The sequence below is a fragment of the Macaca mulatta genome, chromosome 3 (genome assembly GCF_049350105.2).
Source record: "Macaca mulatta isolate MMU2019108-1 chromosome 3, T2T-MMU8v2.0, whole genome shotgun sequence".
Lineage (NCBI taxonomy): Eukaryota > Metazoa > Chordata > Mammalia > Primates > Cercopithecidae > Macaca > Macaca mulatta.
In genome coordinates, this window is record NC_133408.1 from 174,357,830 (window position 1) to 174,382,500 (window position 24,671).

A 24,671-nucleotide genomic window follows, 5' to 3' on the forward strand; every position below is an offset into this window, starting at 1 on the left:
AGCCCCGGCCCATGCATGTATTATTAATGTCGAAGTAGATAATTTAACAAACATCAATGAAATTTAAGATATTTCACTCATAGGTACAAAATATCATGCCAATTGCCCTCTAAGAGCTGTCATAAGCCACAGCCTAGAGATTCAAGTCCATTTCGATTTTCAACCAAACCCACCTCACAAACAAGAACGCGAAAAAGACAGAAATACCCACTACTCGCAAGTTGAAGCTGAGGCTGTGACATGGCCCTGGCCTGTCATGGTGTGTACAGCATGGCACAGGCCTGTATCATGTTCCCTAGATTGCTGGCTACCAACTAGTTACAGCTGACTCTAATCAGCCCAGGTCCATCTCTGCATTGAACCTGGAATTGCTACTTTTAAAATGGAAACACTGCTTCTTACCTCTCCTCCCTAGACTCCATTTCACAGATGAAAGCATCACAAGGAAATAAAATCCTTGTTTTTTCTTTCTTCTTTGCTTTGCTTTCTCTCTTTCTTTCTCTCCCTCCTTCCTTCCTTTCTTTCCTCCCCTCCCCTCCCCTCCCCTCCCCTCCCCTCCCCTCCCCTCCCCTCCCCTCCCCTCCCCTCCCCTCCCCTCCCCTCCCCTCCCCTCCCCTCCCCTCCCCTCCCCTCCCCTCCCCTCCCCTCCCCTCCCCTCCCCTCCCCTCCCCTCCCCTCCCCTCCCCTCCCCTCCCCTCCCCTCCCCTCCCCTCCCCTCCCCTCCCCTCCCCTCCCCTCCCCTCCCCTCCCCTCCCCTCCCCTCCCCTCCCCTCCCCTCCCCTCCCCTCCCCTCCCCTCCCCTCCCCTCCCCTCCCCTCCCCTCCCCTCCCCTCCCCTCCCCTCCCCTCCCCTCCCCTCCCCTCCCCTCCCCTCCCCTCCTCTCCTCTCCTCTCCTCTCCTCTCCTCTCCTCTCCTCTCCTCTCCTCTCCTCTCCTCTCCTCTCCTCTCCTCTCCTCTCCTCTCCTCTCCTCTCCTCTCCTCTCCTCTCCTTTGAGACAGGGTCTCACTCTCTCGCCCAGGCTGGAGTGCAGCAGCACGATCTTGGCTCACTGCAACCTCCACCTCCCAGGTTCAAGCAATTCTCCTGTCTCAGCCTCCCAAGTAGCTGGGATTACAGACTTGTGCCACTGTGCCTGGCTAATTTTTGTATTTTTAGTAGAGAGGGGGTTTCACCATGTTGGCCAGGCTTCTTTCCCTCCCTCTCCCTATTCTTCTTTCCTTCCTTTCTCTCTCCCTCGCTACTTTCCAACCTTTAGCTGTGTTGAGTTTGTTGACTCATAGTGAACAAGCAGAAACTCCAATGATACTGTTACCTAAGAGGGAACTTTGCACAAGGTTGCCGTGATTAATAATTCATTCACATAATCCTCATTCTCACAAAAGCCTGGAATGGATTTCCTCTTTGCTTATGGCAGGAAAGCTACTGTGGCCAGGCTCCAACTCCTCCCAATTAAGATAGCACCAGCCTTCTTAAGCAGCATGTGGCCGGGCTCTTAGGTCATGCCTATAATACCAGCACTTTGGAAGGCCGAGGTGGGCAGATCACCTGAGGTCAGGAGTTTGAGACCAGCCTGTCTCTACTAACAATATAAAAATTACCTGGAAATCGCAGTGGGCGCCTGTAATCCCAGCTACTCAGGAGGCTGAGGCAGGAGAATTGCTTGAACCCAGGAGACCGAGGCTGCAGTGAGCCGAGATCGCACCACTGCACTCTAGCCTCGGCGACACAGCAAGACTGCCTCAAAAACAACAACAAAAAGCAGGACGTGAGACTTCTACCTGCTCACTCAGAATCTTTTCTGCACCAACCATGGCCACCTTTGTGGAGCTCAGTACCAAAGCCAAGATGCCCATTGTGGGCCTGGGCACTTGGAAGGTAAATATGCAAATCTTCGCACAGCCTTCTTCCCTGGAGGGGCGTTTGGGTGTTTTCTCTTTCTGCATTCAGCCAGGAAAGCCTGGAGGTCAGGCAGGGGTTTGGAGAGGTGAGATTCAGTCCTGGAGCCGGGACTCCGGTTGCTTTCTTTTCTCAGAGCTGATTCAGGCTGCAAAGCTCCAAGGCTGACTTTCCCAGCAGTGCTGAGAGCTTCTCTAGCAAGTATCAAATTTCAAGCAGCTGTTGGATCCAAAATTGTTTTCTAGGGTAGTTTCTCTCTCTGGCTCTAGGACACTTAATTGGGCTCAACGATTCCCCAGAGTCTTGGCTGTGGGTTTGTTGTGGGCTGGGTGGTTGCGGAGAGGATGCAGAGCCCCAAGTTCTTGGCACCCCTTTGCAGATCAGGGTGTGGGACTTGGGCTAGCAGAATCCATATGACCTGGGAGCTTGTTAGAAATGCAGAACTGGCTGGGTGTGGTGGCTCATGCCTGTAATCCCAGCACTTTGGGAGACCCAGACAGGAGGATTGCTTGAGCCCAGGAGTTGGAGACCAGTCTGGGCAACACGGTAAGACTCCATTTTTACAAAGAATCAATATATTAGCTGGGCATGGTGGGACGCACCTGTAGTCCCAGCCACTTGGGAGGCTGAGGTGGAGATTGAGTGTTGAGCCTGAGAGGTCAAGGCTGCAGTGAGCAGTGATGGTATCACCGTGCTCCAGTCTGGGCAGCAGAGTAAGATCCAAGAAAGAGAGAAAGAGACAAACAGAGAGAGAGAAAGAAACTGCAGAGTCTCGGGCCCCATCCCAGGCTACCTAATAGGCATGTGCACCTTAACAAGATCCCTAGATGGTTCCTGTACACATTGAAATCTGCAACGTGCTGGGACTGCAGAGAGCCTGGGCTGGGAGTCATAAGCTCCACCTGGCTGTGTTAATGTCAGCTGGCAAAACACGGTAAGGCACATCCAGGACTCAGTGAGGCAGGTTCCTGAGCCTTTCTTAGGCTAAGTTTGAAGTTGTTCCCTCACCACCTCACTCTGCCTTCTCTGCCATTTTCATCTATGATGGCACTACCCTAACTAGCGACCAGAAGCAGTCTTTGGAATTCCTCTTCTCTCCTATCCCTCATGGCTAATGCCTGTGCTGAGTCTTCTGCCTCTGGCTCTTTCCTTCTGTGCACCCTGATTTTTCCCCTCTCTTGTGCCGAGCTGGAGGGTAGGACACTCTGTTGCCACACTGGGTCATTCTCAGGATACATTCTTGGTTAATCTGGGCGAAGTGATCACTTCCAGCTTGATTCATGCACGGCGTCCGTTGCTTGATTAGCAAGATTTACTCAAAATCAGAGCTTCAATCCTATATAAATGGAACAAATAATCACTTCCAGAACTCCAGGGAATCTGCTCACCCTGGGTAAGTTTACCAGACTTACCCAAAATTCTGGAATCCAAAATTCCAGAATTTTGGAATTGAATGTAAGAAATATGAAGGGAGTCATCTTCGACATGTGGGGATGATAGACTAAAGGATTATGAACTTAGCAGTGGAGGTGAAGGATGGTGTAGTGTAGCATAGTGGTTGGGGGCACAGGGGTGTTTCTGGATGCCTGGCGGCCGCCCGTTTCTTCTCCAGGTGGTACGGTAACTGTGCATCTATGTGTTATGTTCTTTTCAATGTTTGTTATCTCGCAGTAGAAGACGTTTAAAAGACTATTTTGTGAGAGATCAAGTTTTAAGTGCTTTTTGCCCCTATCATTGGCTTGGCTAGTTTAGAACAAAATATGATAATTCTATTTCTTTTCTTTTCTTTCTTTCCCTTCTTTCTCTTCCTCTCTCATTCTCCCCTCCCTCCCTCTTTCTTCTATAGGAATGGAAAACAAACTCTATTCCTTTAAGCTTTTCTATTTCTCCTTTTTTTCTGAAAGGAAATTGTATAATGAACAGCTTCTACTGAGCCTTACTGTGTGTCAGGTGATTTACTAAAAACTTAACATTCATTGCAGCATGTCATAACCACAAAGGCCTCATGAGGCTCTTGCTAATTTTTGCATATTGCAGACAAGGTTGAGAGAGATTGAATCACCTGCTTAGACCCACACACCCAGTAAGTGTTGGAATCCGGATTGATGCTGTAATGACCATTATCCAGATCCTTATCACCATTTGGGGATATTGTCTGAAAATCCCTCTGGGTTATTTAGAGTCAAGCTTTCATCTGGGTCTTCAGAAAGTTGCAGTGGAGCCATCTGCACTCCCCGACACACCTGAAGACATTTCAGGACTAACCTGGATGAGACTTTAACTAGGACAGGACATAAGGACATAATCATAAAATTAATTCACTTTCCTCCTTTTCTTTTGAAAACTTCTCAAAAGTGTGTATCCTCCCAGATATCCCCTGGCCAAGAGACCCCAGTGAGGCCTTGGTTTGGAGAAACTGAGCCATGTGGGGCAGCCTGTTGAAGGTGGTCTGGGGATAAGAGACTATATTGGTTGCTCAGTGTGGTGTAATTCCGGCTACTCCGCAGGTGGGAGGATTGCTTGAAACTGGGAGTGTGAGGCCAGCCTGGGCATCATGGCAAGTCCCCATCGCTTAAAAAAAATAATAATACATGTGTGATGGGCTTTTCTTTTGCTTTTCAGTCTCCTCTCGGCAAAGTGAAAGAAGCGGTGAAGGTGGCCATTGATGCAGGATATCGCCACATTGACTGTGCCTATGTCTATCAGAATGAACATGAGGTGGGGGAAGCCATCCAAGAGAAGATCCAAGAGCAGGCTGTGAAGCGGGAGGACCTGTTCATCGTCAGCAAGGTGCACATGGCGCATTGGGTGGGAGGCCTTCACTTCAAGGCAGGCAGAAGTATCTGGGTCGGGTTGGCAGCGAGATCTCTGTCAGCCTTTTCTACATGTAGCCCTTTTCATCCCTGCCTTGATAACATCCGTGGATACAATTCTATCCATACTCCAAGCCGCTATTGAATTTGAACATGTCGTTGCTGCGCCACCTGCCTGCGGGTTGGTTTTCCCACAGTGGGCTTGTCTCCATGGAGCCCTGCACTGCCCTGGGCCTCCCTGTTCCCCATCAGAGGGATCCACCATCTGCCCAGAGGCAGTCAGAGGCCAAGGGTGCAGGCATGGCTTGATGTGTGGTCTCTCTGTCAGCACTGTGGTATCCACCACTGTGTCTCTAAGGTTCTCAGCCAGGGGGCATTTTGGAAAACAGTAGGCGCATATTTCTATTGTCACATATGATTTTCTTTATTCAGTTTAGTAAAAGGTGAGATACACAATGTTATAAAAAAGAAGAGGGTGTTGGGTGTGAGGGGGTTGAGAATCACTGGATTTACATTATACACAACTTGCTGAGAAAACACTAGTTCTAGGTACTTGGATATTGCATATATCTGGTGGGACAAATAGACCCCACTGTGTAGCAGCCAAGTGTGGATAAAGCCCTTATAAAGTTATCACTAGGGGTCTGACAGGCTTGATAAGGGACCTATCAGATAGGACAGATAAAGGACCATCTTTTCCCGAAGGCCTAAGAATGCTTGACATTTAAAAGCTACACACAAGTCCTGCTCTCAGAGAGCCCACAGCTGACAAAGAGACTGAGACAGGTAAACATTTCAAATCTGTGGCCACATTTACTTAAATGATCTGAGAGACATATAGAGTAGTAGGAGAGTTGAAAAAGTAAATTGCTTTTAACACTTAAGACATGTCATTGACGTGCTGAGCCCTGGTGATCTTCCACATGTGGCGTGGATCTTAATCAGCTTTGTTATAAATGACCTGTGCCAGGTTAGATCAAGGTGCAAATCAAAAGGCAGGGACAATGATTATAACGTGGCCCTTCCTTTTCTCAGTATTAACAGCTCATTGCTGCACTCTTTGCAGTTGGGGCCCACTTTTTTTGAGAGACCGCTTGTGAGGAAAGCCTTTGAGAAGACCCTCAAGGACCTGAAGCTGAGCTATCTGGACCTCTATCTTATTCACTGGCCACAGGGATTCAAGGTTTGAGCGACACCCTTTCTCAGCCTCTAGTTTCTGAGCAGGTGTCAGAAAATAGAAGCTGCACCAGGGCTGGGGGGTGGTGTGGACTGGAGCAAGAGACCTTGTAGTTTATAATTGGGAATGGCAGGAAGAGACCTTGGAGCAGAAAGACGCTGGCGTGGAAGGGAGGCTGAGGCCATGTGTGCTGCTGAGGTGGCCACATGCCTGCGTTTTCTTGTAGTTATGTCTGAGAATGCCATGATTTCTGGCAGCCCAGGCAAGTTGCAACTACCCTATCACCTTTGTCTTGATTCCATGCCCTGGGACTGCCCTCCCAGCAAATCCCTTGGATTAGACTTGCATAACTATATTCCAGGGCCTAATTATCTTGTTAAGCAAAGCACACCCCGGGAGTGGCATGTTGGAGAAAAGCCCAAGTGCGGTGATGCTGGAAGGAAGCCAGTTGTCATCGCGGCTCCCATTGCCTGGGGCTCTGCTCCACCTGCTCCTGAGGGGTGGGAGAGACAAATTTCCAGCTCTCTCCCCTCCTGACCAGCGGGAGTGATGATGGCCTGCCATCCCTTATTCCATGTCTCTTCTAGAGGCTGCAAGGATAGAAGCTGGCCAATATCTTCCCCAGAAAACCACACCCTGGAGATCTAATCCTTATCCAGTGATACTGAAATGAAAGTTTGCCTTTGGGTGTACACAGGATCTAGGTGTATGAGGTGAATGTCTATGGTGATAAAGGTGGCTTCTGGAATGTACTAACAGGAGATCTTAACGTCAATCAAGTGGTTCCTAAAATATAAGGATTAATATACTATAGTAGATATAGAGATTTCATTTAAACTCACATACTTGTAGCATGTCCTGCAGAGTCTGAAAAACTGGTATGCCCATGTGGTATTTAGCAAGAGTCAGGACCCTGAAACCTTGTTTAAAGAACCAAGTGTCATGATGCAGATTCCAGTAAACTTTTCATTCTGTATTTACAGTCTGGGGATGACATTTTACCCAAAGATGATAAAGGTAATGTCATCGGTGGAAAAGCAACGTTCTTGGATGCCTGGGAGGTAGGTTCTAGCTTCCTCTACGTGTGCTGGGAGAGAAATTCTCAGTTATCCATGAGACTTCCCGTTGATATGAAAGAGGCCGTGTGCCTGATGCTTTCTAATTTCATCATTGTGATTCCCTAGCTCTTCTAATATCTTCCTCATCACCTTTGGCTTTTACGTGCATCTGATACTATTTATATTTCAAGGCTAATACTGAGTCTTCAAATAAGACTGGAAATACAACGTACCCCACTTTGAGGAATACACATGCTGTTCTCAAAGCAGGGCGAGCCATTTGGAACAGGAGGTTTGGGTCTGGGTTTGCTCATAGCAGCTGAGTAACCTAGGGTCAGTTTTGTAACTCTTGTAGGGCTCAGTTTTCTCTTCTTAAAAAGAAGTCTTATAACACATACTACTAATATGTATTTTTGAGGGTGTGATAAAGATTAAGATGGTTTACATGCCAGGAACATTAGTCATAGCGACCATGTAATCATCTAAACCTATAAGGCAGGGTTAACATCCCCATTTATAAATAATGACATTTGAAGCCTAGATTGATTGGTGACTTGTGCAGGTCATGTCACAATGTGTGTGGCAGAGCTGGGATTGGACCCAGACTCATCTGAATCACAAGTCCAACCACCAAAACCATCAGCATGCGCTTGGCAGGCAGTGAACACACATCCAGAAATCAGGGAGCCTGAGTGCCCTGCTTCCCAGATCACATCATGACCTGTTTCACGTCACTCACATTCAAAGTGAATTAAGGGATCAGTGTTTTCTCTGGTCATTTTCTATTATACTATTATATCCTTTTGCAAATGCTAGTAGAGAACGAAGTGGAGGAGTAAGTTATAAATGAACACTGGCATATGACTCCAAGAGTTAATCATGTTATCTTGGCAGCTGTCTGTGTAGGGGTACATGTAGTTGCGAGTTTGTATTGTGTTGTACAAGGGAAAATATATTAAGCCTCACCTTTCTGAAATGCTTAGAATGGACATGATTCAACTAAACATAGCTTTTTCTGTGTATTGTTTGTTCAAAAACATTAATCCACAAGCACAGTGTTCTTTTTTTAAGACAGAGTCTCACTTTGTCGCCCAGGCTGCGGTGCAGTGGCTTCATCTTGGCTCACTGGACCATCCCTCTATCGAGTTAAAGCCATTCTCCTGCCTTAGCCTCCTGAGTAGCTGGGACTACACGTGCGTACCACCATGCTAGGCTAACTTCTATATTTTTAGTAGAGACAGGGTTTCACCATGTTAGCCAGACTGGTCTCGAACTCCTGACCTCAGGGGATCCACCCATCTCGGCTTCCCAAAGTGCTCTGATTACATGCGTGAGCCACCGCACCTGGCCTTTTGCAATACATTTTATCAGTTTGCCTTAGCTCCTATGATAATATTAATGTGGCTTGTGTGTCAGTGTTGCCTGCATCTCACAATGCTATGTTTTCTGAATGAGTACATAGATGACTGCTAAATACAACATTTGAAAGGCATGAAAAGATATCAGTGATCAAGGTCAGAGGCTCTGATTTGAAACGAGCAGGCTTGAATATGAAAGCGCTGGATGTTTCTGTAGACCCACAGCCAGTTCAGTAGAAACCTCATTGACCACCCTGAAGCAGAGGGGAGGAAAAAGTATAAAGCAGTCAAGTTCAAAGACAGGCAAACTAACCTGACCTATGATGTACAATAGCTTTTGTATTATCTAATTGCCCCGTCAGAAGTTTTGGGAACCTTTTGTTTTCATAGCATCTAAACTCTACTGCCCAATTTGAACAACTTCATCTACACTAGTGGTTCTCAACGTGGCTATTCATTAGAATCACCTGAGGAGTTTACAAATCCCAATGTCTAGGCTACAACTCAGACAAAATGTGTAAGAACTCCTGGGGGGTGAAACCCAGCCACCGATATTACTTTTTTTTTTTTTTTTTAATTCACAGAGAGTCTTGTTCTGTTGCCCAGGCTGCAGTACAATGGCAAGATCACAGCTCAGTGCAGCCTCGGACTCCTGCGCTCAAGCAATCTTCCCAGGTAGCTGGGATCAGAGGCACATGCCACCACATCCAGCTAATTAAAAAAAAAATTTCTGGTAGAGACAGAGTCTTGCTATGTTGCCCAGGATGGTCGAACACCTGGACTCAAGCAATCTTCCTGTCTCAGCCTCTGATAATGTACATCAGAAATATGTACATTATTAGCATGTATACTATAAGACCTTTTTTTAAGAAGAGAATACTAAGGCCTACAAGAGTTAAAAACTTACCCTAGGTTGCTGAAACCCAGGCCCCAACCCCCTGTTCCAATCCTGTCCCAAAGTGCTGAGATTACAGTCATGAGCCACTGCATCCACCGGTAGTTTTTAAACTTCCCTGGTGATTCCAAATTGCAGCCAAAGTTGAGAAGGGCTGGATAAAGAGTTCCCTGAACAAGTCATGTTCATCCCTGCCTCTGAGCTTTGCTATTGCCTTCCTGTCTCATAGGCTCATATTTTTCCCCTCTTATCTCTCTCTCTCTCTTTTTTTTTTTTTTTTTTTCTGAGGTGCAGTTTAAACTCTACCTGAAGGTCTGCCCTGACAGCTGCAGGCTGTGTGAATCTCTTCCTTCTCTGCCCTTTCTGACTCTGTCTATGCCACGGTCATGTTATCTGAGGCAGCCTCAGGGTCATGGTTGATGGTTCCACAGAAGGGAACCCTAGCACTTTAATTGGACTGTAAGAATCCCAGAAGAAGGAAGCACATTGTATACTTTTACATCCTGACAACTTCTGGAACATGTAATAGATGGCTAATAAATACATGTTGCATTGGAGGCTGCTGCTAACATATATGATATCTTTGGGCAAGTTTGGAAAATGCCCAATATAGGCTAAAAGTTATACAAAGATTCCCTTCCTTGGGGGTCCCTGTAGTTTCTGTACCGGGAAGCATGGCTGGATATGCAGACGGTGGGTCAGGTTTCAGCCCCACACAACCCCTTGCCCAGGTGCCCCTGCCAGGGCATAATCTATACGCATGACCTTCTTGCCAACCCAAGAACAGTTGGTGTGGGAGAAAGTGACTCAGGACCCACAAGTGAGGCTTCTCCACATGCTGCAGCCTCTTCCTGACTAACACAGCTTGCCTAGGTTTGGGTGTACAATGCACACAGCAGTAGCTACCCGCTGTCATTTGGATTCATTAAAAATACAATCATCACATAAGCTTGCAAATGTTCATTTTTTATTTACTTTTTATTTTTTGTATTACAGAACTTCATATTTCCCCTGTATAGAGCAGTATAATTTTGTATGTGTTTCTTTATGTGTAAGGTGAGAGTGGCAAGAATATAAATCTTTACCTGTTACTCCTAGTTTTTCTTGGGCTGGGGAGGGGCAGTAGGGCTGGAACCAATCACTGATGGGCACCCAGGCCCTGGACTGAAACTTCCTGTGAATGCTTCGGCTAACCCTGTTGTGGTGGATCCTTTAGCAATTTCTGCCCCAGGGAGGACTAAGGCCAGCCAGGGTCCCTGTAGTCCCTCTGGGGCTGCCCAAAAGGTTTTCCTTTCTATGACAGGCCATGGAGGAGCTGGTGGATGAGGGGCTGGTGAAAGCCCTTGGCATCTCCAATTTCAACCACTTCCAGATTGAGAGGCTCTTGAACAAACCTGGACTGAAATATAAACCAGTGACTAACCAGGTAAATTCTGTTTAGTATAAGGTTCAATAAAGGTCTTGCCCTATTACATCTTAAACATTGGGAGGAATGTTCAAGGCTATCTATGTCCCGAGTCTCATCTCAGGGGTCAGTGATCAGGACACTTTTGGGAGGTGTGAGGCTGATCTCATGGTTGTGTTAGCAAGAATCTCAGTGGGTAGGTGTTTGGTCTTTGCTTGGTGGTCTTTTTGTGTGTGTGTAGAACTCCCTCCCTATGACAACTCAAAAGCCAGCCAGCTTTCCCCGTGATGCGGATTGTTTGCTGTTGCAGGTTGAGTGTCACCCGTACCTCACGCAGGAGAAACTGATCCAGTACTGCCACTCCAAGGGCATCACCGTTACGGCCTACAGCCCCCTGGGCTCTCCGGATAGACCTTGGTGAGGCTTCCAAGCAGTGGATCCTTCTCTTGATAATCTTAAAAACATTATTTTATATTTGGTAAATATTGGTATGAGACCATAAGTCACTGGAAAGAAAAACGTGTGTAAGGTAATGCGTTTGCTACAACCAAATGGGATGACTGTGGGAACAAATGGGAATTAAAAAGCAACAACAACAGCAACAACAAAAACATGGGCGACGTGTTTGACCCTCTGGGAATATTTCCAGTTCAACCACCCAAGGATGAACCAGGCTTTGCAAAATGCTGAGACTTTAGAGCCCAGGGGAAGGACCCAAGCTTCCAGGTCCTCCTGCCTGTCTCCCAGATGGAGAGGCTCTGATGATCAGCTTTGAGACCCTCACTGGAGTGGTGTCCGTCTGTACATGGTAGCCATGGTGATTGTTCACATCAGCATCTTTCTGCCTCTAGGGCCAAGCCAGAGGACCCTTCCCTGCTGGAGGATCCCAAGATTAAGGAGATTGCTGCAAAGCACAAAAAAACTGCAGCCCAGGTGCCATATTTTTATTTTTCTTGTTATCCAACAATGATTTCTTCCTGTCTCATGTTTCATTTCTTGTGTTCTCCTCAACTAACTCCTTAAAGGGGAAGAACACAGGAGCTGAAGCCATCTATAGTGTTTCTTCGAAGTCTGTTGGAACCTCCAGGAAACACAAGAGCTGTCACTGAAACAAAGATAGCCTCTGCCTCACAGCTTCCTGTTAATCCCTACAGCCAAGTCGCAAAGAATGGCTTTGAAGTCTAGGGATATGGGTGCAGACGCCAACTCCACCTCTGATCAGCCTTATGACCCAAACTGCTTTCTTTATTCCTGAAAAATGAAGATCACAGAGTTGCCCCTAAGATGAAGGGAGAGAATGAAGCGAGGGGCTGGCACAAGTCTATAGCTGTCAAGGGCTCAGTCAGTATCAGTGACTGTACCTGAAGCCACAGTGAGCTGCGAAGATGTTTTATTCTTCCTTTCCATAAAAGGAGGGGTCCTTGTAGCTGAGTGAAAACATGATGTCCCCTTTCCGCACAGGTTCTGATCCGTTTCCATATCCAGAGGAATGTGATTGTGATCCCCAAGTCTGTGACACTGGCACGCATTGTTGAGAACATTCAGGTAAGATCCCGGCTGGTCGGCCCTGGTATTCTTCAGGGGAGGGGGACACAGACAGACCCTGTCACTAGGCTTCTCACCTCATCCCTGCACTGTCTTCTGCCCCCTCCGTTCCCACCACCCTATCATTTTCCAGCCCAGGGATCTAGGCTCAGTATACCTGAGATGAATGACCCATGGGCTTAGGACATGCTAGGGACGGTGCCTGCTGAAGCCTTGTCAGGTCTGAGCACAGCTGTGCCTCACACCACTGAGAAGACCCTCAGTTGCCCCTGAGCAGCTAAACCCTGGGTCACCACATGAGCACACTGTCCTGGCCTCCCTGCTCATCTTCTGGCAGCAGAGGAGGTGTGAATGTCATTGGAGAACTGTCTTCTAGAAGGGCGCATCATGGAGCACAGGTCCTGTGCACACCTGCGGCTTAGTGCCTGTGAACCTGGTCTCCCTCCCCTGGAACACTGAGCACTAGAAATACTGCGGTCTTTGTGTAGGACCTAATTTAGAGAAAAATTTGTATCCTGTGGATATAATGGGAAAAACACCTGTGACCAGTTTGTGCTGCTAGAACTCCCTGCTAGAATGAGCGGCAGTCTCCAGTCACAGCAGTAACTGCCTTACTGATGATGTCCTGGAACTCCTATCTTTCCAGGTCTTTGACTTTAAATTGAGTGATGAGGAGATGGCAACCATCCTCACCTTCAACAGAAACTGGAGGGCCTGCAACATGTTGCAGTAAGTGGCATGGAATTAACTAGGAGCATTGCCAGGAGTTTTTCTAAACTGGTAGAGGGTTAGTTGCAAGAGTTAGAAGGCTGCTGGGACTACTTGTGTCTTCAAATACTATTTTGGTGCAGTTCTGAAAGTTGAAATTGGGGTACCCGGGAATCACTGTGATGGACACATCTCTAATTGCTGCTCATTGTCTGGACGTTGAGCTAGAACTGTAACAGAAGGTGTGTTGTCAATAGGCAGGAGGCGAGCATTCATTTATTCCTGCATTCAATAAATATCTAGTGGTCCTCTATGTGCCAGGCATCTTCTAGATGCTTGGGTTATCATACTATGCAAAGCTGCTGCCTCCACGTGCTTAGGGAGGGAGGGAAGAAGACGGAAAAGAAATAAATCAAATCAAAATAGATGTGTCAGATAGTAACAAATGCTAGACAGAAAAATAAGTACGGCAAAGTGGATAGGAAGTGGTGGGTGGTAGTGGGACGGATCCTTTATATGGGGTGGGTCAAAGGAGGCTTTGCTGTGAGGGATATGCCATATGCATATTTGGGGGAAGAGCATTCTTGGCAGTGATAATAGCAGGTGCCAAGGCCCTGAGGTGGGATTGTGTTTGGAGCATTCAAGCAAGAAGGCCGGGGACGCTGGATTAAATAATCTCCAAATTCCTCTCAAAGGTGATGGTGGTAACTTCACTTTAAATCGTAGATAAGTGGTTGAAAGAAAGTTTTCACTCTGGCTAGGTGGGAATCCTAAATCATCTCTTTACAATCAATACTTACTGATTAATGGATCTAATTAAATATATCAAAGAGAGTTATCTGGCATTTATTACTGTGAGGTCTGCAATTCGATGACAATTTGAATTTCTTCCAATGTTTCTATAGCCAAAATGATTTTTCAGCTTTTAAAAATGGTTTCAGTATCTCAAGCGTAGCTTTCATGTCATGATATTCCATATCTATCCTGCCCACCCTTAGTATCACAGCAGCCTTTCCTCATCTTATAATGGCTTACTTTTATCAGTGCTGAACAAAGTAGCAGCTGCTTAGTGTAAAAAGGCAGGGTGAACATAAAATGGGACTCTCCCCCAAACTAAACCGCTGACCTTCCAATGAACATCATTTCCGGTGGAGGCAATGGTTGGTGGGCTCAGGAGTAAGTCCACCTGGCCTCAGATCCAACTCTAACACTGGTTTCTTAGCTGTGTGACATTGGGTAAATTTCCTAGTTTTTCCAAGTTGGCTTCTTTACCTATAAAGTAGGATGATAATACTCATCTCAGCTAACATCCATTGAACCTTAGCTTAGAATGTGCCAGGGTCCTGAGCCCTTTGCCGGTGCTATTATCTCATTTAATACTCATAACAATCCCCAAGCTGTCAATTGTGCTGGTGTTTCCTACCTCATGATGTTGTGAGAGTGGATTGGGACAAGACTTATCAGTTGCCTCACCTGACACCAGGCTTACCATGAGTTGTCATTCCGAGTTGTTTCCCATACCCTGTTCACTGTCTGTCCTCCTTCCTATCAAAGCCCTCGTATCGAATTGAGGGAAGGTCAAGGTGTGAGCACCCTTCTTGTGTTCTTGCAGGGAGGAGGCTGAGAGAGCACAAATACCATAGAGTCCTCCAGAGAAGAATACTTTCTCAACCAGAGCTGTTGCGTTCATGGAACACTGTTTCTCTGTTTTTTTGTTTCTGCAGATCCTCTCATTTGGGGGACTATCCCTTCGATGCAGAATATTGAGGTTGAATCTCCTGGTGACATTACACAGGGGATTCTCTTTCTTCACTGAAGTGTGACTATCTCCATCAAGTCCTATTTTAGCCAAGCTTATCTGAGATCACAGTGAACTTCGTCCTGTTGTAGACCAGAATCGAGGTGCTGTTTTAGACATTTATTTCTGTATATTCAACTAGGATCAGAATATCACAGAAAAACGTGGCTTGAATAGGCAAATGACAATTTTTTCCACTTATCTGATCTGAACAAATGTTTGTTAAGCATGAGAACTCTGCCAACACTGAGGATGTAAAGATTAATAATAAAAAAATAAGGATCGTAACCAACATGGATTGAGAGTGGACTATGCGCCCACACAATGTGAAGTGATTTCCTATGGGTGAAGTCACTGAATCCTCAAAATAACCGCACTGAGGTAGGTACTATTAACATCTTAGGAGGGAGAGAGGAGGAACTTGTTCAAGACCCCCAGGTAATAAGTGACTGAACCAAGTTTAAAGGCAGGCAGGCTCTGGGAGAGCTCACAGCGATCGATGGTCATCCTCTTCCTCCTGAGTCTTTTCCTGCCACCTTTCCTCCTTGCCTATCTCCATTCATTCCCTGTCTTGTTCTCCCACCTTGTCTTCAATACACCATCATGCCAAAGAGTCAATGGCACAGCCTGCAAACTCCACAAGGATGCTACTGTTCACTGAGAGAGATGTGACATTTCCTTGGGAAGTAGCATGGAAATACAATAAAGATGCTTACTATTGCCATTAATCTGGAACATTTCTGTTTGTCCTATAATAATTGCTTCTTATGAAATATTCCAACTATATAGAAATGTACAGAAAATAAAGTAATGAGCCTCTGGTCGCCCACATTATAATATTAACAAGTGTTAGCCAGGTGTAGTGGTGTGCACCTGTACTCCCAGCTACTAGAGAGGCTGACGTGGGAGGGTCGCTTGAACTAGGGAGGTGGAGACTGCACTGAGCCCGACTTGCACCACTGCAGTCCAGCCTGGGTGACAGAGAGAGACTCTGTCTCAAAACAAAAAACAAATGCTAACATTTTGCCATATTGTCTCCAAACCTTTAAAAAAAATTAAAGAAATTAGGGGTTACCAATACAGTCAAGGACCACTTTGTACACATTCCCCTGACTACCTCTCCAGAGGCAAATGCCTATCCTAAATTGGTGAGTCCCCTCACCCTCTGATTGGGGCTGAGGGGTACACCTACATTCCCAGGCGTCCTTGCTATGTTATAACTTCCCCTGGGTTTGCTCAGTGAGAGGTACTGTTAGGAGCTTGAAGGGCTGGAGAAGGGAAGAGCCAGGCATTTCTCTCTCCCTCTCTCCCTGTCTCTTGACATTGAGTGGCATCTCCAGTAGAAAGCACATTCCTCTGTGGGCCCAGCTTTTTCCAGGCAGCCTCCACCTTGATTCTATCTCCTACCAGACAAAGCTTCTGGGTTGAGGGAGCAGCACCCTTTCTTTATCCTTCTTCCTTAGGAGCGAGGATCTTTTCCTGCTGCTGCTAAACCGAGTTGTCTCATCTCCTTTCCATAGCCCAGCTATTCCATCATATGTAACTGATCACCTATTATAACCAATTATTTGAATCAAACATCCAATATTTAAAAATCTTAGCACAGTTTCTTTTCTCCTGGCTAGATCTTTGCCTGGTACACTTCCCATCCACATTTTTGTATTTTTAGTATATATGTTCACATCCATACACAATGTCATAGACGGGGTGCTTTTAAAATGTATATGGAGGCAGGCCCATGATGGCTGAATAGGAACAGCTCCAGCCTCTAGCTCCCAGCATGAGTGACACAGAACACGGGTGATTCTGCATTTTCAACTGAGGTACTGGGTTCATCTCACTGGGTCGTGTCGGACAGTTGGTTCTGGTCTGTGGGTGCAGCCCTACCAGCAACAGCTGAAGCAGGGCAAGGCATCACCTCACCTGAGAAGTGCAAAGGGGAAGTGAATTCCTTTTCCTAGCCAAAGGAAATTGAGACACAAAACACCTGGAAAATCGGGTGACTCCCACCCTAATACTGCGCTTTACCAAGGGTCTTAGCAAACGGCACACTAGGAGATTATATCCCACACCTGGCCCAGAGGGTCCCACTCACATGGAACCTCCCTCGTTGCTAGCACAGCAGTCAGATCTAACTGCAAGATGGCAGCGAGGCTTGGGGAGGGGCACCCGCCATTGGTGAGGCTTAAGTAGGTAAACAGAGCCACCAGGAAGCTCGATTAGGGTGGAGTCCACCACAGCTCAAGGAGGCCGGCCTGCTTCTGTAGACTCTTCCTCTGGGGACAGGTCATAGCTAAACAAAAAGCAGCAGAAACCTCGGCAGTGGTAAATGCCCCTGTCTGATAGCTTTGAAGAGAGCAGTGGCTCTCCCAGCACGGAGGTTTAGATCTGAGAACAGACAGACAGCCTGCTCAAGTGGGTCCCTGATCCCTGAGTAGCCTAACTGGGAGACATTCCCAACTAGGTGCAGACCAACACGTCACACCTCACACAGTGGGCTATACCCCGGAGATGAAGCTTCCAGAGCAAGAATCAGACAGCAACACTTGCTGTTCAGCAATATTCTATGTTCTGCAAACTCCGCTGCTGATACCCAGGCAAACAGGGTCTGGAGTGGACCCCAAGCAAACTCCAAGAGACCTACAGCTGAGGGTCCTGACTGTTGGAAGGAAAACTAACAAACAGAAAGGACGCCCACACCAAAACCCCATCAGTGTGTCACCATCATCAAAGACCAAAGGCAGATAAAACCAAAAAGATGGGGGAAAAAGCAGTGCAGAAAAGCGGGAATTTCAAAAAATCAGAGCGCATCTCCCCCTCCAAAGGAACGCAGCTCATCACCAGCAACGGAACAAAGATGGACGGAGAATGACTTTGATGAGTTGAGAGAAGAAGGCTTCAGTCGATCAAACTTCTCAGAGCTAAATGAGGAACTACATAAGCATTGCAAAGAAACTAAAAACCTTGAAAAAAAGATTTTACAAATGGCTAACTAGAATATCCAATGTAGAGAAGTCCTTGAAAGAACTGATAGAGATGAAATCCACAACACGAGAACTGTGACAAATGCACAAGCTTCAGTAACCGACTTGATCATCTGGAAGAAAGAGTATCAGCGATTGAAGATCAAGTGAATGAAATGAAGTGAGAAGAGAAGTGTAGAGTAAAAAGAAATGAACAAAGCCTCCAAGAAATATGGGGCTACGTGAAAAGACTAAATCTACATCTGATTGGTGTGCCTGAAGGTGACGGGGAAAATGGAACCAAGTTGGAAAACACTCTGCAGGATATCATCCAGGAGAACTTCCCCAACCTAGTAAGGCAGGCCAACATATGAATTCAGGAAATACAGAGAATGCCACAAAGATACTCCTTGAGAAGAGCAATTCTAAGACACTTAATTGTCAGATTCATCAAAGTTGAAATGAAGGAATAAATGTTAAGGGCAGCCAGAGAGAAAGGTCAGGTTACACACAAAGGGAAGCCCATCAGACTAACAGCAGATCTCTCGGCAGAAACTCTCCAAGCCAGAAGAGAGTGGGGGCCAACATTCAACATTTCTAAAGAAAAGAATTTTCAACCCAGAATTTCATATCCAGCCAAACTAAGTTTCATAAGTGAAGGAGAAATAAAATCCTTTACAGACAAGCAAATGCTTAGAGATTCTGTCACCCCCAGGACTGCCCTACAAGAGATCCTGAAGGAAGCACTAAACATGGAAAGGAACAACAGGTACCAGCCATTGCAAAAACATGTCAAAATGTAAAGTCCATCAATGCTAGGAAGAAACTGCATCAACTAGTGAGCAAAATAACCAGCTAATATCATAATGACAGGATCAAGTTCACACATAACAATATTAATCTTAAATGTAAATGGACTAAATGGTCCAATTAAAAGACACAGACTGGCAAATTGGATAAAGAGTCAAGACCCATCAGTTTGCTGTATTCAGGAGACCCATCGCACATGCAGAGACACAAATAGGCTCAACATAAAGAGATGCAGGAAGATCTACCAAGCAAATGGAAAACAACAACAACAAAAAAAGCAGGGGTTGCAATCCTAGTCTGTGATAAAACAGACTTTAAACCATCGAAGATCAAAAGAGACAAAGATGGGCATTACATAAATGTAAAGGGATCAATTCATCAGGAAGAGCTAACTATCCTAAATATATATGCACCCAATACAGGAGCACCCAGATTCATAAAGCAAGTCCTTAGAGACTTACAAAGAGACTTAGACTCCCATACAGTAATAATGGGAGACTTCAACACCCCACTGTCATCATTAGACGATCAATGAGACAGAAAGTTAACAAGGATATCCAGGATTGAACTCAACTCTGCACCAAGCGGATCTAATAGACATCTATAGAACTCTCCACCCCAAATCAACAGAATATACATTCCTCTCAGCACCACATCGCACTTATTCCAAAACTGAACACACAGTTGGAATTAAAGCACTCCTCAGCAAATGTAAAACAGCAGAAATTATAACAAACTGTCTCTCAGACCACAGTGAAATCAAACTAGAACTCAGGACTAAGAAACTCAATAGAAACCACTCAACTACATGGAAACTGAACAACCTGCTCCTGAATGACTATTGGGTACATAACGAAATGAAGGCAGAAATAAAGATATTCTTTGAAACCAATGAGAACAAAGATACAACATACCAGAATCTCTGGGACACATTTAAAGCAGTGTGTAGAGGGACATTTATAGCACTAAATGCCCACAAGAGAAAGCAGGAAAGATCTAAAATTGACAAACTAGCATCACAATTAAAAGAACTACAGAAGCAAGAGCAAACACATTCAAAAGCTACCAGAAGGCAAGAAATAACTGTGATCAGAGCAGAACTGAAGGAGATAGAGACACAAAAAACCCTCCAAAAAATCCATGAATCCAGAAGCTGGTTTTTTGAAAAGATCAACAAAATTGATAGACCACTAACAAGACAAATAAAGAAGAAAAGAGAGAAGAATAAAATAGAAGCAATAAAAAATGATAAAGGAGATATCATCACCAACCCCACAGAAATACAAACTACCATCAGAGAATACTATAAACATCTCTACGCAAATAAACTAGAAAACCTAGAAGAAATGGATAATTTCCTGGACACTTACACTCTCCCAAGACTAAACCAAGAAGAAGTTGAATCCCTGAATACACCAATAGTAGGCTCTGAAATTGAGGCAATAATTAATAGCCTACCAAACAAAAAAAGCCCAGGACCAGACGGTTTCACAGCCAATTCTACCAGAGGTACAAGGAGGAGCTGCTACCATTCCTTCTGAAACTATTCCAATCAATAGAAAAAGAGGGAATCCTCCCTAACTCATTTTATGAGGCCAACATCATCCTGATACCAAAGCATGACAGAGATACAACAAAAAAAGAGAATTTTAGACCAATATCCCTGATGAACATCAATGCAAAAATCCTCAATAAAATACTGGCAAACCAAATCCAACAGCACATCAAAAAGCTTATCCACCATGATCAAGTGGGCTTCATCCCTGGGATGCAAGGCTGGTTCAACATATGCAAATCAATAAACGTAATCCAGCATATAAACAGAACCAAAGACAAAAACCACATGATTATCTCAATAGATGCAGAAAAGGCCTTTGACAAAATTCAACAGCCCTTCATGCTAAAAACTCTCAATAAATTAGGTATTGATGGAATGTATCTCAAAATAATAAGAGCTATTTATGACAAACCCACAGCCAATATCATGCTGAATGGGCAAAAACTGGAAGCATTCCCTTTGAAAACTGGCACAAGGCAGGGATGCCCTCTCTCACTACTCCTATTCAACATTGTGTTGGAAGTTCTGGCTAGGGCAATCAGGCAAGAGAAAGAAATCAAGGGTATTCAGTTAGGAAAAGAAGAAGTCAATATGTCCCTGTTTGCAGATGACATGATTGTATATTTAGAAAACCCCACTGTCTCAGCCCAAAATCTCCTTAAGCTGATAAACAACTTCAGCAGAGTCTCAGGATACAAAATCAATGTGCAAAAATCACAAGCATTCTTATACACCAGTAACAGACAAACAGAGGGCCAAATCATGAATGAACTCCCATTCACAATAGCTTCAAACAGAATAAAATATCTAGGAATCCAACTTACAAGGGATGTAAAGGACTTCTTCAAGGAGAACTACAAACTACTGCTCAGTGAAATAAAAGAGGACACAAACAAATGGAAGAACATACCATGCTCGTGGATAGGAAGAATGAACATTGTGAAAATGGCCATACTGCCCAAGGTAATTTATGGATTCAGTGCCACCCCGATTAAGCTACCAATGACTTTCTTCACAGAACTGGAAAAAACTGCTTTAAAGTTCATATGAAACCAAAAAAGATCCCGCATTGGCAAGACAATCCTAAGCCAAAAGAACAAAGCTGGAGGCATCATGCTACCTGAGTTCAAACTATACTACAAGGCTACAGTAACCAAAACAGCATGGTACTGGTACCAAAACAGAGATATAGACCAACGGAGCAGAACAGAGCCCTCAGAAATAATACCACAGATCCACAGCCATCTGATCTTTGACAAATCTGACAAAAACAAGAAATGGGGAAAGGATTCCCTATTTAATAAATGGTACTGGGAAAATTGGCTAGCCATAAGTAGAAAGCTGAAACTGGATCTTTTCCTAACTCTTTATACAAAAATTAATTCAAGATGGATCAGAGACTTAAACGTTAGACCTAAAACCATAAAAACCCTAGAAGAAAACCTAGGTAATACCATTCAGGATATAGGCATGGGCAAGGACTTCATGTCTAAAACACCAAAAGCAATGGCAACAAAAGCCAAAATTGACAAATGGGATCTAATTAAACTAAAGAGCTTCTGAACAGCGAAAGAAACTACCATCAGAGTGAACAGATAACCTACAGAATGGGAGAAAATTTTTGCAATCTACTCATCTGACAAAGTGCTAATATCAAGAACCTATAAAGACCTCAATCAAATTTACAAGAAAAAAACAAACAACCCTCTATCCAAAAGTAGGCAAAGGATATGAACAGACACTTCTCTAAAGAAGACATTCATACAGCCAACAGACACATGAAAAAATGCTCATCATCACTGGCCATCAGAGAAATACAAATCAAAACCACAATGAGATAACATCTCACACCAGTTAGAATGGCAATCATTAAAAAATCAGGAAACAACAGGTGGTGGAGAGGATGTGGAGAAATAGGAACACTTTTACACTGTTGGTAGGACTGTAAACTAGTTCAACCATTGTGGAAAACAGTGTGGCAATTCCTCAAGGATCTAGAACTAGAAATACTATTTGACCCAGCCATCCCATTACTGGGTATATACCCAAAGGATTATAAGTCATGCTGTTATAAAGACACATGCACACGTATGTTTATTGTGGCACTGTTCACAATAGCAAAGACTTGGAACCAACCCAAATGTCCATCAGTGACAGACTGGGTTGAGAAAATGTGGCACATATACACCATGGAACACTATGCAGCCATAAAAAAGGATGAGTTTGTGTCCTTTGTAGGGACAAGCATGCAGCTGGAAAGCATCATTCTCAGGAAACTATCGCAAAGAACAGAAAACCAAATACCGCATGTTCTCACTCATAGGTGGGAATTGAAGAATGAGATCACTTGGACACAGGAAGGGGAATATCACACACCGGGTCCTATTGTGGGGAGCAGGGAAGAGGCAGGGATAGCATTAGGAGACATACCTAAGGTAAATGATGAGTTAATGGGTGCAGCACACCAACATGGCACATGTATACATATGTAACAAACCTGCATGTTGTGCACATGTACTCTAGAACTTAAAGTATAATTTTAAAAAAGTATATAAAATGTATACAATTGATACACAGGAAGCAGTTTCAACACAGAGCCCAGTGATATCTCCTTAGTAAGCATTTGGTGAAATTTTTCTTCTTCATGTGACTGTGATTATGATTTACTTGATTAAAAGTTTAGTTTATAGGAGAAAATGATTGGGTTTCTATTATGTGGCATTTTTTTGTTCATTTGTTTCACTTGAATTTAACCAAACAGAGGTAAATTTGAAAAGCTAATGTGGAGAAATGTGGTGTTTTAAAAAGCAACTTCTTAGTTATTCTGTTCTCTGTCTTTGTGGAGAACGAGTCTTGCTCTGTTGCCCAGGCTAGATTGGAGTGCCTTGGTATGATTATAGCTCACTTAAATCTTCAATTCCTGGGCTCAAATGATTCTCCTGCCTCAGCGCCATGAGTAGCTCAGAGTACAGGCACAGGCCACGACCTCCTACTAATGACTTTTTGTAGAGACATGATCTTGTGATGTTGCTATGTTGCCCAGGCTGGTCTTGAACTCCTGGCCTCAAGTGATCCTCCCGCCTTTGCCTTCCAAAGTGATGAGATCACAGGCATGCACCACCTCACCAGCAAGTTATCTGATTATATTTTCAGCATTTATATCTCGAGTAATGAGAACATTGCAAGTCTCATGGTCCTCGATGTCACAACTGTAACAAATACAAGGCATCCATCCTAAAATTTGTTCACTATTTTGTCCCAGTTGGTTGGAAATAAAGCCACCATCCTCTACAACTAAACCAAAGCTACCATTATAGGGAGAGAATCTAAGGTATACACTACAGACGTGTGTTAAATAACTCTTATGATAATGTAGGGAACTTGCTTATGAAGAGAAAGGAAGGGGAGTAACCACAGAGAGGAAGATGGTAAGGTCGGTGTGGAAAAGGAAGGGAGCTTGCCATGAGAAGTAGGGAGGCAAGGAGTGAGGCTCTTATGTTTCAAGTATTCTCTCCACTCATTGTCTAAGAGAGGGCTGGAAAGATGGGTAGCAACTACCATGGAGATTGTGGAATCACTGTGACTGTCCTGTCGGGCTCAGGTAGTCCAGAGGGCTAGACTTCCCCTGTTATATTGAAGTGAGATCTGGCAAATGCTGGCCAGATGATGCCAAAGTATAACTGGGACCTAAAGGGATTTGGATCTCCCAGTCAGACCCCGTAAAGCCTGACTGTCCAGGGCTGCTCCAGTCATTTCAACAACCTTGCAACAACTCTGCATTGTACATGATTAAAAATTTGGACCCAGCTGGGACTGGTGGTTCACACCTGTAATCCCAGCACTTTGGGAGGCTGAGGCAGGAGGATCGTTTGAGGCCCGGAATTCGAGACTAGCTTGGGCAACATAGTGAGACTGTTGCTATATGAAATATGATTTTAAAAAATGTGGAGCCTACTTATTGCATTATTGTGATTTTAACTGTACATTATAGTTAAGAATGTACAGATGAAAGTTTTCTGTAGAAAATATTTTTCAGTAAAATTTGAAAGAACCCTCAAGAGTGAAGATTGTTGGAAATAATTTTTTTTTTTGCTTTAATGAGCGTGCAAGACTATAGCAATGTAAACTCTGAACAGACAATTATGCAAAAATATGCCAGCGGTGGTGGCTCACGCCTGTAATCCCAGCACTTTGGGAGGTTGAGGAGGGTGGATCATTTGAGGTCATCATGGCGGAACCTGGCCATGCTGGTGAAACCTGGTCTCTAACAAAACTACAAAACTGATCTAGGAATGGTGGCAAACCCCTGTATTCCCACTCAGGAAGCTGAGGCACAAGCAACGCTTGAACCCAGGAGGCGAAGGTTGCAGTGAGCCGAAATTGTGCCACTGCACTCCTGCCTGGGTGACAAAGTGAAACTCCGTCTCAAAACAAAAACAAACAAACAAACAAAAAATAGGAAATAAACACACTTGGATAAAACCATTTGGCAATTTTCTTACACTCAATAGAGCTTATTCATATCAATAAGAGAAATCTAAGATGCCCAAAAGAAAGTTGGTACATGAAAATTGACCATTAAATGACATGAAAAATTGTACAGACTAGTAATAAAAATGCAAATAAAATAAGCCTTTTTCACTTCAAATCAACAAAACTTAGAAATGAAAGGAAAACCTATCTAGA

The 24,671-nt window shown here is 44.6% G+C and overlaps 1 protein-coding gene across 2 annotated transcripts; it reads left to right on the forward strand.

The window, feature by feature from the left end:
• Positions 1 to 1,335: 1,335 nt before the first annotated feature.
• LOC706528 (aldo-keto reductase family 1 member B10) lies at positions 1,336 to 14,946 on the forward strand. 2 transcript variants are annotated; one of them, XM_001102064.5, is made up of 10 exons: positions 1,336 to 1,876; positions 4,520 to 4,687; positions 5,777 to 5,893; positions 6,871 to 6,948; positions 10,502 to 10,624; positions 10,914 to 11,020; positions 11,455 to 11,536; positions 12,065 to 12,148; positions 12,795 to 12,877; positions 14,581 to 14,946. In XM_001102064.5, the coding sequence occupies exons 1-10, from the start codon at positions 1,811 to 1,813 to the stop codon at positions 14,621 to 14,623; spliced, it is 951 nt and encodes a 316-aa protein (XP_001102064.4). In that variant the 5' UTR covers positions 1,336 to 1,810; the 3' UTR covers positions 14,624 to 14,946. The 2 variants fall into 2 exon arrangements, with proteins under 2 accessions (XP_001102064.4, XP_077853555.1); XM_077997429.1 differs by lacking the exon at positions 14,581 to 14,946 and adding an exon at positions 14,469 to 14,514 and having other exon boundaries at positions 1,354 to 1,876.
• The last annotated feature ends 9,725 nt before the right edge of the window (positions 14,947 to 24,671 follow it).